At 39.8% G+C, this 18,594-nt stretch overlaps 2 protein-coding genes across 4 annotated transcripts in view; one reads left to right on the top strand and one right to left on the bottom strand.

Annotated features, from left to right (window-relative positions):
• IL1RAPL2 (interleukin 1 receptor accessory protein like 2) overlaps nt 1-18,594 on the top strand; it is a 1,158,042-nt gene that overhangs the window by 592,828 nt on the left and 546,620 nt on the right. The window lies entirely within an intron of this gene.
• Nucleotides 1,559-2,840, bottom strand: TEX13A (testis expressed 13A). The gene is made up of 2 exons (XM_078064768.1): nt 2,394-2,840; nt 1,559-2,275 (listed from the first exon to the last, which is right to left on the bottom strand). The coding sequence occupies exons 1-2, from the start codon at nt 2,838-2,840 to the stop codon at nt 1,559-1,561; spliced, it is 1,164 nt and encodes a 387-aa protein (XP_077920894.1).

Here is an 18,594-nt window from a genome sequence, read left to right as displayed (position 1 = left end):
CAAGTCTCCTCCAGTTGTCAGTCTGGTCCAGGTGTGAAACCTCACCATCTTTCCATCTGTGGGCTAAACCATACATTTAGCTTCCCTCAACACCATTCACAGTCATAAGAAAGGAGACACAGACCATCCTCTCCCCTCCCCCTTTCCCAATTTACCCCCTCCCCCTAGAAATTGATTTCCCTTTGGGATATGTTCTATTCCACATTTCTGAATTCACTGAGGGATTTGTAGCCAGATTCCCTTCCCACTATTATTCTGGTGGTGGGTTGGGAAAGAGAATCCCTCAGGATGGCACCACACTGGTCTGTGGTCTAAACCAGTAAACACTCTGGGCACTATCAGTTGCTGACTCACCTCTTAGGCAGTGGCAGGAGTTTCCAGTTCTGCCACTGGGGACTGGGGAGGGTTCTCCTGTTGTGGAGCTAGACAGCCATAGCAGTCCTTGTCTGCAACTGGTGCTGGTGTCCCCTGTTTGTAGACCTAAAGGATTTTCTTAGGGACGGCAAATCTCTGCTGTGTTTTAAGCCCAGGGTTAACTGTAGGCCTGTTTTGATTGTTTCTCACAATATAACTTGATCAGAACATGAAAAAGCTTCCCGTCCAGTTCATTCCTGGACACTCTTGGGATGCAGGAATCCTCACTATACCCATAACTCTCTGATACTCCTCCCCAGCTAGTTCCGACATTTTCTTTGACAGTCTTTGGTTTGCAGCTGCTCTTCTGGTGCCAATTTCTGACTTGGAAATAATCTGGTTGCCCAGAACAGGAACCCGCTCAAGTTAGCTTAAAGAAAAGGGGATCTGTGTAGAGTGTATTTTCATGCAGCACAATCGCAGGAAGTGGAAAAGTGGTCATGCCACCACTCTCTCCATCTCTGAGGTTGCAGGATCAACTCCTGTGCTGTTTCTCTGTGCTTGTCTGCTCCCTGGGGCCTCATTCTGACATCCTCTAAAAGACACTTGGCTTCTATAAAGCACACAGTTCTGCTCCCTGACAGCCAGGACCAGGCCTGATTGTGGCCTCGGCATTCATGACTCTGACCAGGGCCCCAACTCCAAATGACCCATTGTTTCCTTACCCAACACCACCCTGACTATGGAATCTGCCTCTCTGTTCAGACTCTCTAGTGTGAGAAACTGTTTGGCTCAGTTATGGATCAGATGTCCACTCCTGCTCCAATCATATACAGCCTAGGTGGGGAGAGGGGTGGGTTGCCATATACATGGCTGCTCAGGTCCACCAGATACTAGGGTTGGAGAGGGAGACACATACTAAGAAGCTATGGTGCTTCTGGGGTGTGGAATGCTAATGCTCTGGAACACAAAAGGGGTCATCAAAATAAGTCTCTGTCTCTATGTTTTACCCCCCAACTACCCAATCTACACCCTCCCCAGCCACCACCCCGTACCCCACCTCCCAGCCTACTTTTCCACCTCTTGCCCTATTTGCCCACCCTCCCTTTCCCCCCACTCTTCCCAACCCCTTCCCTACCTCTCCCCCTCCCTCTGAAAATTGATTTTTCATTGGGATTTTCTGTTCTATTTCACATTTCTGAATTCACTTAGGGCTTTGCAGCCAGATTCCCCTCCCACAGTGGAAGCAAATTTCCCTCTGTGAAAAATTCATAGCATTACACCAAGGGCAGTCCCAATCCCCAGGCCTGCGAAATATGGGAGGTCTTCTCTGCTGATGGGGTTCAGAGTCTCTCCTGTCTCTTTGGGATTCTTGAGGGTCTGCTCCCTGGGACCCCCCATAAGACCACAAGCTAACATCAGAGGGCTTCCAGTGGGGAGATGTCTGAGATGGAGCTCCTGCTGTGAATGTTGCTGCTGGTGGGGATGGTGCGGGCGCAGGTGGGAAAGGGGATGAGGGGCATGAGTAGGAATATGTGAATGAGGCAGGGAGCTGGACAGGGAGGGGTGATGGTGTGACTCTGGACCCGGGCTTCATGGTTCCAGAGAAATAAAACATGGTTGTTTCCACTGACCTGAGATCTCCCTCCCTCTGCCCACCAGAGGTGTAATTTTTCTGCTCCTCAGCTTCATGAAGGTGGACAGGGCCTCTCCCCAGCTTCTTGGTGGCCTCTGCCCCTTCTGCATCCTTTTGTCTTCTTCTTCCTCTTCCTGTGGCACCAGCAGCTGTAGCAGAAGTAGCAGCAGCCCCTGCCTCCTCCTCCTCCTCACATGCTCCTTCTGTTTCAGCCCCACTGGCAGTGGCCAGGCCTGGCTCCTCTGCGACCTGGACCTGCTCCTGCTTCCGCGGAGACTCCAGTTCCTGGAGAGAAGTGGGCAGGATTAAGACCTATTCTGGGGGCAGTGAGGGTGTGGGCCAGGGAAATGGGGCCGGGAGATGGGGCAGGGACCAATCGAGGTAATCTTACAGCCCGGAAGACCTTCCACCTCAGGAGGTCCCTTTCCTTTCCCATCTCTGCCAGGTTTGCTTGTGTCTGCTGCAGCTGAAAGGCAGACTCCTTGCGCTCCATCTCCTGCTGCTCTGTGAGCTCCTGTAGGTCTGAGGCCAAGGCCTGTGCAGCAGACTTATGCAGTCTGGTGAAGTTCTGCAGCCAGTGCACCCTGCGCCCGTGTAACTGGCTCTGCCTGCGGGCAAAGCGCATGCCCAGGGCGAGGCTGCTCCAGGCACAGGCGTCTTTGGCCTCGCTGGGCACCGCGCTGTCCTCCAGGATGGCCCTGAGCTTGTTCTCCACCTCCTCCCAGGACAGGGATATATTCTCAAGATAGAACTCAGGGCCTTTCGTGTGCCCGGCCATCTTCTCATTGATGAAGGCCACCACATTGTTGTGCTGGAACCCAGCACTGGGGTCGTCAGGTTTCAAGGACATGACGACTAAGCACCTTAGGGGTTTGGCTGTCCCTGTGGGATGAATCAACCAGTTGCTCTTTCCTCTCCCCTTTGGCCCCTCCCCACTCAGTCTCTTCCCATCCAATCGGCCTGCCCCGCCCTGCCCCGCCCCTCCTCACCCCCCTCAGACCCTCATAAAGACCCCCTCACCGACTGGCTTGCCCCGCCATAGTACACGTCTCACCAGGCTTCTCTTCTCTAGGTGGCGTTAGAGAAGAAGCGGACCTACCTTTCTTGCCTACCGTACCAAAAGAGAAAGCGCACCTCTCTCCCTCTAGGGGCTCTGAGGAAAGGAAGTCTCAACGCCAACCCTCGAGGCTTTTACCCTGGGACTGTTCCAACTTCCAGAGAGTGGGGGTGGGAGGGAATGTGTGAGGAAGGTTCCTCCCAAACTCCGGGACATAAGAGAACCCGCTACATTGTTGAAAGTCTCTGAAGGCAGGAAACAACAGGAGTGGTCAGAAAAGACAGAACTGAGAATATAATCAAGAACAAAAAGTTTCATCCCCACTCTCCACCCCCACCATAATGGTTTGTTCCACATCAGGGGCCCTGCCCCTCCCCGAGGTGGAATGTTCTAGAACAGAAAAAGCTCCCCCCTTCCGCCCCCTTCCGTCCCCTCCCACCCTCCCCCTCCTTCCCCCCCCCCCTCCCCGCCGCCGCCAGGAAGATTCTGTATCTCCTCTTCCAGACACTCCTGGACTGGAATATGAAGGTCAGAAAATTTTTTATGTAAAGGGCCAGGTAGTAATCATTTGAGGCTTTGTATGCAAAAGATCTCTGTCCCAACTACTTGTAGCCTAAAAGCAGTCATAAAAAATAGTTGAAGAAATAAGCATGGCTATATTGCAGTAAAACTTTGTATAAAAATAGGCAGCTGGGAGGATTTGGCCTATAGTTTGCCAACTCCGGGTCTAGACTCATATTTCCTGCATATCCCAAAGATATCCAAAATCCAAATGTTCACCCTTTCCACCTAGAGATGATTCTCCTCCTATATTCCTATGTTCAGTATGGAAACCTCAAAACTGTCAAAACCGCTTGTCTTTAATAACATAGCAAATCAGTCCCCAAGTCTTGTTGCTACTACCTCAGAAACTTCTATTGACATCCATTCCCATTTAGAGAATGCCCGCATTGCCTCCTAAATAATCTCCCTAACTTTAATCTCTTTCTAACTCCTAATCTTTCCTAGTATTATGCTACTTTCAAGCTTAAAAATATTTGATTGCTTCCTGTGACACACTCCTTGGCCTAATATTAGAATCTCACTTTAGTCTACCTTTCTAATTTAACTCTCTTCATTCTCTTTTCTGTGCCATCATTTATGCACTGAAGGTACTGGCCATGCAGAGATACACTCATTTTGGGTTTTAATTTATTTTTCTATTTGAAAAAAATCAGAAATTCACTATTTATTATATGGGAATTATGTTTTGTTCTATGAACGACATTGAAATAGATGACATTTCTTCTCTAAGTGTCTTGAGTCAGATAGAAAAAAATAATGTATCAGGCATCAAAATATTACTTAAGAAGGTGGTTAAATCCCAGAGTTTTAAATCCCACTATTTTAGCTCTCTTTTCATTTTTTATTTTATTTTTTTTTTTTGAGACCAATAAACTTTATTAAGTAAAGGTCCTCAAAGAGTAACTTCAAAAGTTTGACGTTTGGATGATTTCTGTTTCTGGCACGTACAGAAAAGAGGCTCAATTTATCCTCCCAAGTGGGGAAAAAATAAATAAAAGAAAATATTTAACCAACAGTTCAGAGGACATTGGACATCAGAGAGTGAACGACAATGGTCTCTGAGAAATGGGAAATAATTTGAGCTCTACCATTCTCTCAGCTTAGTGCCTACTGATAGTTTCCATGGAATGACAAAGGAATGTGGAACACAAGAGATTACATAGGTTGAAGAGATGGATATTATTGAGTCCAGAGAAACCACAGCAACAAGAATTTACAGACAAAGTAACGAAGAGCAGAAAACTGTAGAGAGCAAGAATTCCACAGGAATGCATGATCAATAATATAGAGAATAATGAACAAACTAATCCACTTTCAATATCCCTCTTCAAATATCTCTAACTCTTTTTTTTAAATGTTATCTTTTTTTTTTCCATTTCAGTTTGTGTATTTTAAATTATTAGTCTTAAATGGAAAGGGTTCATGTTTCGGCTTGTTCAACAGTGACTTTTGTAGAAAGATCATTCAGGAGATAATGTAGAAATTGGAATGGCAAGGAAAGAGCAGAGATACTGGAGTCAGGGAGATCCATTAGGGGGATGTCACGGTAATTCAATATGTAAACTAAGGCAGTGGACGTCAGAATGGAGAGAAGAGTGTAGAGAGCTCTTTGGTTGATAGAATTCATAGGACTGTTAGGGACAGGGATGAGAAAATTAGGGTAATTCCCAGATTTCTGATACAGGGAACTAAATAGATAGTGATGCTGTAGACTTAGATGGAGAATGAAAGAGAAGCTGTTTGGGAGGGAGTTCACCTGTACACATATTGATATTGAGATAGCTGTGGGGCATCCTAATAGAGATACCCCACAGGCAGTTAGATATATGAGTCTAGTACTTAGGAAAGACATCAGGGCTGGAGATACAGTATTGAAAAATGGAAGTTGGGTTCTAAGTAGTGGTTGAAATAATTGAGGGGGAAGATATAGAGCAAGAACAGGGTGCTGAGAACAGTTCTCTTCTTACCACTCTCCACTCTCACTGATGGTTTTATAGCAGCTGACCTGTGTACTCCTTGGCCACCTCTACTTCTGGCCTCAGAACATTTTTTTACCCTTTTTTATTCCTTCCATAACACTGTAAACATGGACTTCAGCTTGTGATCACTTGTATCTGTATGCTACCATTCTTCCATTTCTGCTTATAAATACTTTTAGAAGATTAAAATAAGTCATTTTTTTTAAGTTTTTACTTAAATTCCAGTTAGTGAACATACAGTGTAATATTAGTTTCAGGTGTACAATATAGTGATTCATCACTTCCATTTACATCACCCAGTGCTCATCACAACTGCAGTCCTTAATCTCCATCACCTATTTCACCTGTCCCCCAACCTGCCTCCCCTCTGGTAACCATCAGTTTGTTCTCTATAGTTAAGAGTCTATTTCTTGGTTTGTCTCTCTCTCTTCCCCACCCCATGATTGTTTGTTTTGTTTCTTAAATTCCACATATGAGTGAAATTATATGGTATTTGTCTTTCTCTGACTGACTTACTTCACTTAACATAATACTTTCTAGCTCTATCCATGATGCTGCAAATGGCAAGATTTCATTCTTTTTTATGGCTGAGTAATATTTGATTTTGTGTGTGTATGTATGTGTGTGTGTGTGTGTGTGTGTATCACATTATTTATCCATTCATCAGTCTGTGGACATTTGTGTTATTTCCATAATTTGGCTATTGTAGATAATGCTGCTATAAACATCAGGGTGCTTGTATCCCTTTGAATTAGTATTTTTGAATTCTTTGGGTAAATAACTAGTAGTACAATTGCTAGATCATAGGGTAGTTCTATTTTTAAATATAAGTAGTTCTATTTAGGTAGTTCTATTTTAAATTTAAATAGAGGAGGAACCTCCATACTGTTTTCCAGACTGGCTGCACCAATTTGCATTCCCACCAGTAGTGCTAGAGAGTTCCTTTTTCTCCACATCCTGTTGTTTCTTGTGTTGTTGATTTCAGCCATTCTGACAGGTGTGATATGGTATCTCATTGTAGTTTTGATTTGCATTTCCCCAATGATCAGTGATGTCTACTGCTCATTTTTTAAATTGGATTACTCATTTTTTGGGTGTTGAGTTTGATAAGTTCTTTATAGATTTTGGATGCTAACCCTTTCTCAGATATGTCATTTGCAAATATCTTCTCCCATTCCAAATGTTGTCTTTTAGTTTTGTTGATTGTTTCCTTTGCTGTGCAGAAGCTTTTTATTTCGATGCAGGCTCAATAGTTCAATTTTTGCTTTTGTTTCCCTTGCCTCAGGAGACATATGTAGAAAGAAATTGGTATGGCCAGTGTCAAAGTAGTTATTGCCTGTGTTCTACTCCAGGATTTTAATGGTTTCCTGTTTCACATTTAGTCTTTAATCCTTTTTGAATTTATTTTTACATCTGGTGTAAGAAAGTGGTCCAGTTTCATTCTTTTGCATGTTTCTGTCCAGTTTTCCCAACACCATTTGTGGAAGAGACTCTCTTTTTCCAATTGAATGTTCTTTACTGCTTTGTTGAAGATTAATTGACCATATAGTTGTGGGTTCATTTCTGGGTTTTCTATTCTGTTCTATTGATCTATGTGTCTATTTTGTGCCAGTACCATACTGTTTTCATCAATACGGCTTTGTAACATAACTCGAAGCCTGGGATTGCAATCCTCCAGCTTTGCTTTTCTTTTTCAAGGTCGCTTTGGCTATTCAGGGTCTTCTGTGGTTCCATACAAATTTTAGGATTGTTCTAGCTCTGTGAAAAATGCTGATGGTATTTTGACAGTGATTGTAGATTGCTTTGGGTAGTATAGACATTTTAACAATGTTCGTTCTTCAATCCATGAGAATGGAATGTCTTTCCATTTCATTACGTCATCTCCAATTTCTTTCATCAGTGTTTTATAGTTTTTAGAGTACCAGTCTTCCACCTCTTTGGTTAAGTTTATTCTTAGGTATCTTGTGGTTTTTGGTGCAATTGTAAATAGGATTGATTGCTTGATTTCTCTTTCCGCTGCTTCATTATTGGTCTGTAGAGGTGCAACCAATTTCTGTACGTTGATTTTATATTCTGTAACTTTACTGAATTGCATCAGTTCTAACAATTTTATGTTGGAGTCTTTCAGGTTTTCATATAGAGTATCATGCCATCTGCAAATGGTGAAAGTTTGATTTCTTCCTTGCTGATTTGGGTTTTATTTCTTTTTGTTGTCTGACCACTGTGACTAGGACTTGCAGTACTATGTTAAATAACAGTGGTGAGAGTGGAGATTCCTGTCCTGTGCCTGACCTTAGTGGAAAAGCTCTCAGTTTTTTTTTTTCCCATTGAGGATATTAGCTGTGGCTTTTTCATGTATGGCCTTTATTTTGTTGAGGTTTGTTTCCTCTAAACCTACTTTGTTGAGAGTTTTTATCATGAATGGAGGTTGTAGTTTGTCAAATGCTTTTTATGCATCTATTGAGAGGATCATGTGGTTCTTACCCTTTCTTTTATTAATGTGGTGTATCAGATTGATTTGCAAATATTGATCCACCCTTGCAGCCCAGGAATAAATCCCACTTGATCTTGGTGAATGCTTCTTTTAATGTAGTTTGGATTTGGTTTGCTAGTATTTTATTAAGAATTTTTGCATCCATGTTCATCAGAGATATTGGCCTGTAGTTCTCTTTTTTAGTGGAGCCTATCTGGTTTAGGTATTGGGGTAAGGCTGGCCTCATAGAATGAATTTGTATGTTTTTCTTCCTTTTCTATTTTTTGGAATAGTTTGAGAAGTATAGGTATTAACTCTTCTTGAAATGTTTGGTAGAATTCTCCTGTGAAACCACCTGGCCCTGGACTTTCATTTGTTGGGAGATTTTTTTATGACTAATTCAATTTCTTTGCTGTTTATCAGTCAGTTCAATTTTTCTATTTCTCACTGTTTCAGTTTTGGTAGTTTATATGTTTCTAGGAATTTATCCATTTCTTCCAGGTTGTTCAATTTGTTGGCATATAGTTTTTCATAATATTCTCTTATAATTGTGTTTCTGTGGTGTCAGTTATTATTTCTCCTTTCTCATTTGTGATTTTATTTGTTTGGGTCTTTTTTCTTTTTTATAAGTCTGGCTACAGGTTTATCAATTTTATTGATTTTTTTTTCACAGGACCAGCTCCTGGTTTCATTGATCTGTTTTATTATTTTTTTAGTTTTTATATCATTTATTTCTATTTTATTATAATCTTTTTTATTTTAATTATATATTTTAATTTATTATTATTATTTATATTATGCTCAATTAGCCAACATATAAGTATATCATTAGTTTTTGATGTAGTGTTCAACGATTCATTAGTTGCATATAACACCCAGTGCTCATCACCACACATATCCTTCTTAATGCCCATCGCCCAGTTAGACCATCTCCCCACCCCCCTCCCTTCTGTAACCCTCAGTTTGGTTCCTGGAGTCCAGGGTCTCTCATGGTTTGTCTCCCTCTCTGATTTCTTCCCATTCAGTTTTCCCTCCCTTCCCCTGTGGTCCTCCATGCTATTTGTTATGTTCCACATATGAGTGAAACCATATGATAATTGTCTTTCTCTGCTTGACTTATTTCACTTAGCATATATATTTTTAAAATATATTATTTTAGGGGCACCTGGGTGGCTCAGTTGGTTGGGTGACTGCCTTTAGCTCAGGTCATGATCCTGGAGTCCCAGGATCGAGTCCCGCATCGGGCTCCCTGCTCAGTGGGGAGTCTGCTTCTCCCTCTGACCCTCCCCCCTCTCATGTGCTCTCTCTCTCTCTCTCTCTCTCATTCTCGCTCTCTCAAATAAATAAATAAAATCTTAAAAAAACTATAAAATATATTATTTTATTATAACTATTATATATTATAATTGTTATTATTTCCTTCCTTCTGCTGGCTTTAGGCTTCATTTGTTGTTCTTTTTCTAGCACTTTAAGTTTAATGTTAGGGTGTATATTTGAGATTTTTCTTTCTTCTTGAAGTAGGTCTGTGTTGCTATAAACTTCCCTCTTAGGAATGCTTTTGCTGCATCCCAAATTTTTTGGACCATTGTGTTTTCATTTCATTTCTTTCCATGTATCTTTTTTTTTTTTTTTATTTCTTCTTCGATTTCCTGGTTGACCCATTAATTGTTTTTTTTTTAAAGATTTTATTTATTTATTTGAGAGAGTGTGTGTATGAGTGAGAGGGAGAGGGAGAGAGAATCAGAAGCAGACTCTGCACTGAGCACAGAGCCCAATGTGGGGCCCAAGCCCACAACTACGAGATCATGACCTCAGCTGATACCAAGAGTCAGACACTTAACCAACTGAGCCACCCAGGTGCCCCTGACCCATTCACTGTTTAGTAGCATGTTGTTTAGCCTCCATTTATTTTTGGTCTTTCCAAATTTTTTTTTTGTGGTTGACTTCAAATTTCATAGTGTTGTGGTCAGAAGATAAGCGTGGTATGATCTCAGTCTTTTTGTGTTTGTTGAGGCCTGATTTGTGACCTAATATGTGATCTATTCTGGAGAAAGTCCCATGTGCACTTGAAAAGAATGTGTAAACTCTTCTTTTAGGATGGAATATTCTGAATATATCTGTTAAGTTCATCTGGTCCAGAATGTCACTCAAAGCTGTTGTTTCCTTGTTGGTTTTCTGTTTAGATGATCTGTCCAGTGATGTAAGTGGGGTGTTAAAGACTCTTACTATTATTGTATTATTAGCAATTAGTTCCTTTTATGTTTGTTATTAGTTGTTTTATATATTTGGGTCCTCCCATGTTGGGTGCATAAATATTTACAATTGTTAGATCTTCTTGTTGGATTGTCCCCTTTATTATGATATACTGCCCTTTTTCATCTCTTGTTAAGTGTTTATTTTAAAGTCTAGTTTGTCCAATATAAGTTTTCCCCTCTGGCTTTCTTTTTTTTTTTTAAAGATTTTATTTATTTATTTGAGAGAGAGAGCATGAGAGGGGGGAGGGCCAGAGGGAGAAGCAGACTCCCTGCTGAGCAGGAAGCCCGATGTGGGACTCGATCCTGGGACTCCAGGATCATGACCTGAGCCGAAGGCAATCGCTTAGCCAACTGAGCCACCCAGGCGCCCTCCCCCCTGGCTTTCTTTTGATGTCCATTTGTATGATAAATGTTTTTCCATCTCCTCACTTTCAATATTCAAGTATCTTAAGGTCTAAAATGAGTCTTGTTTAGGCAGCATATAGATGGATCTTTTTTTTTTTTTAATCTGTTATGACACCCTATGTCTTTTAATTGTAGCTTTTAATCCATTTATATTCAGAGTAATTATTGATAGATATGTATTTAGTGCCATTTTATTACTTGTTTTGTTGTTGTTTCTGGAGATTTTCTCTGTTCCTTTCTTGTCTTTGTCACTTTTGGTCTTACCTTTCCACTCAAAAAGTCCCCTTTAATATTTCTTGCAGGGGTGGTTTAGTGTTCACAAACCCCTTTAGTTTTTGTTTGTCTGGGAAACTCTTTATCTCTCCTTCTATTCTGAATGATAGCCTTGCTGGATAGAGTACTCTTGGCTACAGATTTTTCTCATTCAGCAATTTGAATATATCATGTCACTTTTTTCTTGTTCGCCACATTTCTGTTGAGAAATCTCCAGCTAGCTTTATGGTTGTGCCCTTGTAAGTTAAGGATTTATTTTGTCTTGCTGCTTTTAAGAATTTTTCTTGATCACTATATTTCATAAATTTAATCCCAATATGTCTTGATGTTGGCCTGCTTTTGTTGATTTTGATGGGAGTTCTCTGTGCTCCTGAATGTGGATGTCTGTTTCCTTCCCCAGGCTAGGGAAGTTTTCAGCTATTATTTCCTCAAATAAATTTTCTGCCCCATTTTCTCTCTCTTCTTTTTCTGGGACTCCTATAATATGAATGTTATTATGTTTTATGGAGTCACTGAGTTCCCTAAGTCTGTTGTCGTGTTCCATAATTCTTCTTTTTCTCTTTTGTTCAGCTTTCTTATTTTCCATTATTTTGTCTTCTATATCACTGATTTGTTCCTCTGCTTCGTCCATTCTACTGTTCATTGCATGAAGCCTATTTCCAATCTCAGTTATTGAATTCTTAACTTCTGACTGATTTCTTTAACTGTTTTATCTCTGTGGTAATAGTCTCCCTGATGTCTTCCACTCTTTTCTCAAGTCCAGCAAATATCCTTATAATTGTTGCTTTAAATTCTCCATTAGGCTTGTTACTTATATCTGTTTCACTTAGATCTCTGCTATGGCCTTATCTTGTTATTTCATTTGGGATGAATTCCTGTGTCATGGCATTTTTGTCCAAGACTCTGCCTTCTTCTCTGTGTTAGAAAAGCCAGTTATGTTTCCTGCTCCTGAGAGTAATGGCTTTATAAAGAAGAGCTCATGTAATGCCCAGGGTCTGGCACATCAGGGTGTGTTTCCCATGTGTACTGCATGTGCTCTGCTGTTGTGTTCTGGCTGCTCTTTCCTTCGGACCATTCATCTACAGAGGCTCTTCTTGCCTGCAGTTGGCAGTGTTTGGTCCTTGGCCAGAATGTGGTGAATTTAAACTAGGTGTGCTCTGGTCTGCTTGTTAAATGAGACCTGACACTTCTTCCACTAGAACTGAAGCCCTGCAGAAATCTCTGGTAAGGAGATGTGGTGTGGGCTGGGGTTTCTGCTGGTCTTCTGGGGAAGAGGCCTGCTGCACTGGGACTGAGGCAAGCTTGACTGAGAAGAACAGATCCACCAGAGTGTAAGGTGTTGGGGCTTGATGTAAGCAAGTTAGGCAGCTGGCGTTGGTGCTGTGCTGTTTCCTACAGGTGGCTCTGTGTTTATGCTGAGGGTCTGGGGAGGGAAATGGCACCAGCCAGCTCGTTTGTCCCCAGAGGGGCATCTCCATGAATGCTGCCTCTCAACGATGTGTTCCAAGAAGAGCAAATATCTCCCTGCTGTGTGTCCCAGGCATTTTTCAGATTGCTGTTTCCACGTTGCCCACCTCCAAGTTATTTGCCTTCCTTCTCTCCAAGAGCAATGCAGTGCCCTCTCGGCTCTATCCCCGCCAAGCCCACTGACCTTGAAAACTCCAGGCTTTAAGCCTCACTGGTTGCAAGAACTCATGAAAATCAGCCTTTCTTGTTTTTCCATGCAATGACTTTAGGGAAATGTTCTCCTTGTATGTTCCTCCGTGTGCTCTACTCTCTCTTGCCCTTCTCTATGACCACAGCTCCCTCTCCTCCACAGCATCTGCAATCCACTTCTCCCCTAAAACATGTCTCTGTACTTCCTACCTTCTTTGATGTGGCTTCTCTCTTTTTAGTTGTGGAGTTTGTTTTGTAAATATCCCAGTTGACTCTGTCGCCATCTTCTATTCTCCCACTAGTAAGTCATCTCTTTTGGAGAAGAGAAAATGAAGACAGGGAAACCTGTTAAGATGCTACTTTAATCGTGCAGACAAAACATGATAACAGCTTGAACTGTGGCAGGACGTAGGTGAGATATCAGATAAGGAAAGAATTTTGAAACAGAATTAACACAACTTGTTAAACAGTTGCATATAGGGAATACGTATGGGGAAGTGGAGAGGAGGATGATTTTTAGGCATCTGACTTGAGAAACTGGGTGGTGTGATAAGTGATGCCTCTAATCATAATAAATATTATAGGAGGAAGAACAGACTATAGGGAAGAAATAACTTCAGTTTGGGACTGATAAGTGCCTTCATGACAATCATATGGATATACTTGGCTAGATCTTAGGAGAGGACAGAAATGGAGAAAAATCTTATAGGACTGGATGTCTTTAGCACTTAGTTTGTGGTTGAAACTTAGTGCTAGAACACTTAGTGCTGGAGATGAATGTTGGAGGGAGAGAAGAACATAAACAAACAAAATGGAAGAAGGAATCATGAGGCCTGGGGGAAGATGGGAAACTTTTTTGGAAATAGGTTGAGGAAGAAAAGACAGTAATATAGTAATAAGGAATGATTAGAGAAGTAGGCAATCATAAGAGAGATATCTTAGAAGTAAGAAGAGATTCAGAAAGTTGAAGGAAAATTTTCAAGTGTCAAATAATATACAGAGGTCAGATAGGACAAGGGTGAAAAAGAAGCCATTAGATTTGGCTAATAAGATATCCTTAGTTAGATTAGTGATAGAAATTCAATAGAATGATGGGGCAGAAGCCAAATGATAGTGGGTCATAGAGTGATGTTAGAGCAGCATGCAGAAATTTTGAATGTTGACAAGTCTTTCAAGATCTTTGATAGTGACAGCTATAGTGAGTAGGCAGGAGTCGGAAACTAGATCTTGGTGTCATAGGGTATGACAGCGTAGTTGCTAAGACAATTAACATAAAATTTCAACACAAAGACAAGAATAATACTTTGGCATCTACTGTATGGGGAGGAAGATAACCATATATAAAGAAAACTGTGCTTTTGAAGAGTTTGAAATGTAACTCAGGCAATAAAGCAAAACCTTTGTGAATACTATAGGAATAATTACAAAACAACATATTACCAGATATAAAAATATCAGTGTGATATAAATAAGCAGTGAAGAAGTAAGAAATAGTTATTAGAGTCAGTGAGATTGGTTGAGGAAGACTTTCTAGAGGAAGAGTTTTGTTTTTGTTTTTAACAGAAACAACAGGGTTCTCCATAGATTTCTGAAGAGCATTTTGGCTGTGGTATGATTGAAGCAGATTGATTCTCTTAAAGTTGTCTTCAACCAAACAGTAAAGCAGGGGTCACTCATACCATGTTGGGGATGATGGTGATAGCAGGGAATGTTTTGAATTTACTTTGATTATTTCCTTACCTTTACTACATCTCAGTCAGTTATTGGCAGACAGATTTTGAACTAGCTACTTGTACCCTTAGGTGGCAGATTGCTATTACTTTCCTTGAGAATGGTTACTTGAACTTACTGCTGGAAAGATCAGTAATTCTCAATTATCTATGAATGCATTATCATATATATATAATTTTTTCTTGATTAGGTACCTGACTTAAATGCTCAACCCCCAAATAAATTATACTTTGTTTTGAATTCAGGGTACATGATATTTTGATGATAAAATTTTATCTTAAGCAAGTAGTTTTTAGAATATATATATAATTTCTACTGTAACCTGGTTCATTGGCTGCTCTCTTTTTTAAATAACAACAAAAAACAAAACATCTTGATTTAAATTACAGTTTGGCTTGGGAGTCAGTAGATAATGTATTAATAGTGGTGTCAGTAGATAATGTATTAATAGTGGTGATGATGTTATAAAGGGTTAATTTTTATTGAGCACTTATCATGAGCTAGGTACTGTGCTAAGCATCTTAAATGAACTATCCCATTGTTGGAAGACAATTCTCCATGGGTCTCTTGCACTTCTGCATGTTTTATGAGCAGAGGCACTCACTATCTCTTTCCCCAGATTACCTTTTTAAGGATTTATATATAGAGAACAGTCACAAAAGCTAGAAAATAGTGTCTTTCACCAGAGCAAAGGGCAGGTTTGCTTACAGCCTCAGAAAATAAAGATAGTGGCTCCCTTTGGAGCAAAGGGCAGGCATGCTTATGACCCATTATAAAAGATTTGTGTATTCTAAACTTGGGATTCTTCTACTTTAACACAATCCACTGCTTGTACAGGTGTCATCTGGCCCTCTGTGTATTGTCCTATAGGGATTGTTAGGGAAGCATCACAAATGCGGATACTTTGGCTACTTTCATCGCTGTGAATAATTAACTATCTGTTTCTGACCCAGTAGTCTCTTGTCTTCTACCAATACCCATGAAACTGTCAGCCTAACTTGTTAGCTTGCAAGTATGGTAAAATCACATATCCTCACAGTTCTTAACACTTGTGTAACATAATAATCTTTTATGGATAACTTTTCTTTAATTTTCATTTTGCATATGCAAAAATGAAGTTCAGTGACCTGTCCAGAGATTCATAATTAAGATATGAGAGAGCTGGGATTTGAACCGAAAACTCTCTTCCTTCAGAGGCCACATTCTCAAGCAGTGAGCTACTCAGATCCAGTTCAGTTCAAGTCTGTGGGTTGACCTTTTTTCTGAATGCATCATGAACCATACAGAAATTATGTTTGAATAATTCTGGGTTGGAGATAATCAGTGTCATGCCGAAGCCTGAGTGTTCATGTCAGCAGGAGAGAATGGTTAAAAAAGTATTCTCTGTTTATACCTCCAATAAATCCTTGTTTGTTTATTAATCAAGTTTCTGCCTAATAGAAAAAAATGTACATAAACTCAAACCTAGTATATTGACATTCTTATAGACTAGAGATATCATCTTTGAATGATGACACTTTTCGTTTAAACAAACTGAAAAAATAAAAAAACCCTAACTCTTCACAACTCTAGATAAGATTATTTTCTTGTAGACTAAAAAGGATAAAAGTGAATTTTTCAAAAGATCTGTGTTTCCCCATCTTACCATAGCACAGATATTTTTGTTGTTTGTTTTTTGAGGTCTCCCCATTGGGGCAAGTCCCTTTTTTTGTAAATTTTAATTCTAAGATAGTTAACATGCAATGTTACATTATTTTCAGGTGTACAATATAGTGATTCAACAGTTCTACTTATTACTCAGTGCTCATCAAGATAAGTGTACTCTTAATCTCTTTCACCTATTTCACCTATCCTCCCACTCACCTTCCCTCTGGTAACCATTTGTTTGTTCTCTATAGTTAAGAGTCTGTTTTTTGGTTTGTCTCCTTTTTCCCCTTTGTTCATTTCTTTTGTTTCTATTTTTATTGCAGCATTATTAAATAGCACAGATATTTTTATGATTATGTTAAGTTTATATCTGTTTTACCATATATATATATATAATCAACATGGCACATAGCAGATGTTCAGTGAATGTCATTTGAATGTATCTGAAATGTTGCAGCTCTTCATAAAAATGATAATACTAAGAAATTGATCAGAGCTTTGGCCGTCCTGCTCTTTTTTAAAGGCTTTTATTTTTTAGAGATGTTTCGGATTCACAGCAAAATTGAGAGGAAGGTACAGAAATTCCCCATATATCTCTTGCCCCCACACATGCATACCCTATTATCTGCATCCAATGCCAGAGTGAACATTTGCTACAATTGATTAACCTACATTGACACATCATTATAACCTAAAGTCCATAGTTTTCATTGTGGTTCACTCTTCTACATTCTATGGATTTGGATAAATGTATAATGGCATGTATCCATCATTATAGTATCATATAGAGTATTTCACTGCCCTTAAAGTCCTCTGTGTTCCACCTATTCATCCCTCCTCCCAACCCTTGGGAACCACCAATCTTTTTAGTGTCTCCATAGTTTTGCCTTTTCCAAATGTTATATAGTTGGAATCCTACAGTATGTAGCTTTTTAAGATTGGCTTCTTTTACTTAGTAATATGCATTTAATGTTCCTCCATATCTTTTCATGGCTTGAGAGCTCATTTCCTTTTAGCACTTAATAATATTCCATTGTGTGGATATACCACAGTTTATTTACACATTCATCTACTAAAGGATATCTTGGTTGCTTCCAAATTTTGGCAATCATGAACAAAACTTCTGTAAACATCTATGTGCAGGCTTTTGTGTGGACATTATTTTTCCACTCCTTTGGGTAGATACCAAAGAACACAAATGCTAGATCATATGGTAAGGGTATGTTTAGTTTTGTAAAAAAAAAAAAAAACCTACTAAACTATATTCCAAGTGGCTGTACCATTTTGCATTCCCATCAGCAATGAATGAGAGTTTCTGTTGCTCCACACCATCACTAACATTTGCTGTTGTCAGTGTTCTGGATTTTGGCCATTCTAATAGGTGTACGGTTGTGGCTCATGTTTGTTTTCATTTGCATTTCCCTGGTGACATGATATATATCTTTTCAAATGTTCATTTGACATCTGTATATCTTACCTTCTTTGATGAAGGTCTTTGACCTATTTAATTTTTCGTTTGTTTTCTTATTGAATTTTAAAAATTCTTTGTATATTTTGGATAACAGTCCTTGATTAGATGTGTCTTCTAGTATTTTCTCCCAGTCTGTGGTTTGTTTTCTAATTCTCTTGACATTGTCTTTTGTAGAGCAGAAGTTTTTAATTTTATTAGCTTTCAGTTATTTGTTTCATAGATCATGTCCTTGATGTTGATTAAAAAAATCATTGCCATATCCAAGGTCATTAAGGTTTTTTCCTATGTTGTTTTCTAAAAATTTTATAGTTTTGCATTTTACATTTAGTTCTGAGATCCATTTTGAATTAGTTTTCATGATGGGTATAAAGATCTGCAGCTAGATTCATTTTTTTTTTTAATTTGGATGTCCAGTTGTTCCAATGTCATTTGTTTATATTTATTTTTTATTATTTTATTTTTTTAAAGGTTTATTTATTTGCTGGAAAGAGAGAGAGAGGCAGAAGGGGAGGGAGAGGGAAAGGAAGGGAATCTCAAGAAGACTCCCCGCTGAGCACAGAGCCCTACACGGGACTCAATCTCACAACCCTGAGATCATGACCTGAATTGAAACCAGGAGTCAGATGCTTAATTGGTGAACCACCCAGGCACTCCAGTACCATTTGCTGAAAAGACATTCTTTGTTCCATTGTGTTGCCTTTGCTTCTTTGTCAAAGATTAGTTGACTATATTTATGTAGGTCTATTTCCAGGCTTGATATTCTGTTCCATTGATGTGTTTATGTATTGTGTCTTTTTTTTTAAAGATCTTATTTATTTATTTGACAGAGAGATAGAGAGCACAAGTAGGCAGAGTGGCAGGCAGAGGGAGAGGGAGAGGGAGAAGCAGGCTCTCCGATGAGCAGGGAGCTGGACGTGGGGCTCGATCCCAGGACCCTGGGATCATGACCTGAGCTTAACGGACTGAGCCACCCAGGCACCCCTATGTGTTGTGTCTTAATTACTGTAGCTTTAAAGTAGGTCTTAAAGTCAGGTAGCATCAGTCCTCCAAATTTGCTCTTCTCAGTTTTGTAGTTATCCTCATGTAAATCTTG

Source organism: Halichoerus grypus, chromosome X (genome assembly GCF_964656455.1).
Source record: "Halichoerus grypus chromosome X, mHalGry1.hap1.1, whole genome shotgun sequence".
NCBI classification, from domain to species: Eukaryota; Metazoa; Chordata; class Mammalia; order Carnivora; family Phocidae; genus Halichoerus; species Halichoerus grypus.
Note: the sequence above shows the minus strand (reverse complement) of the source record. Positions and strands in the feature narration are given on the sequence as shown.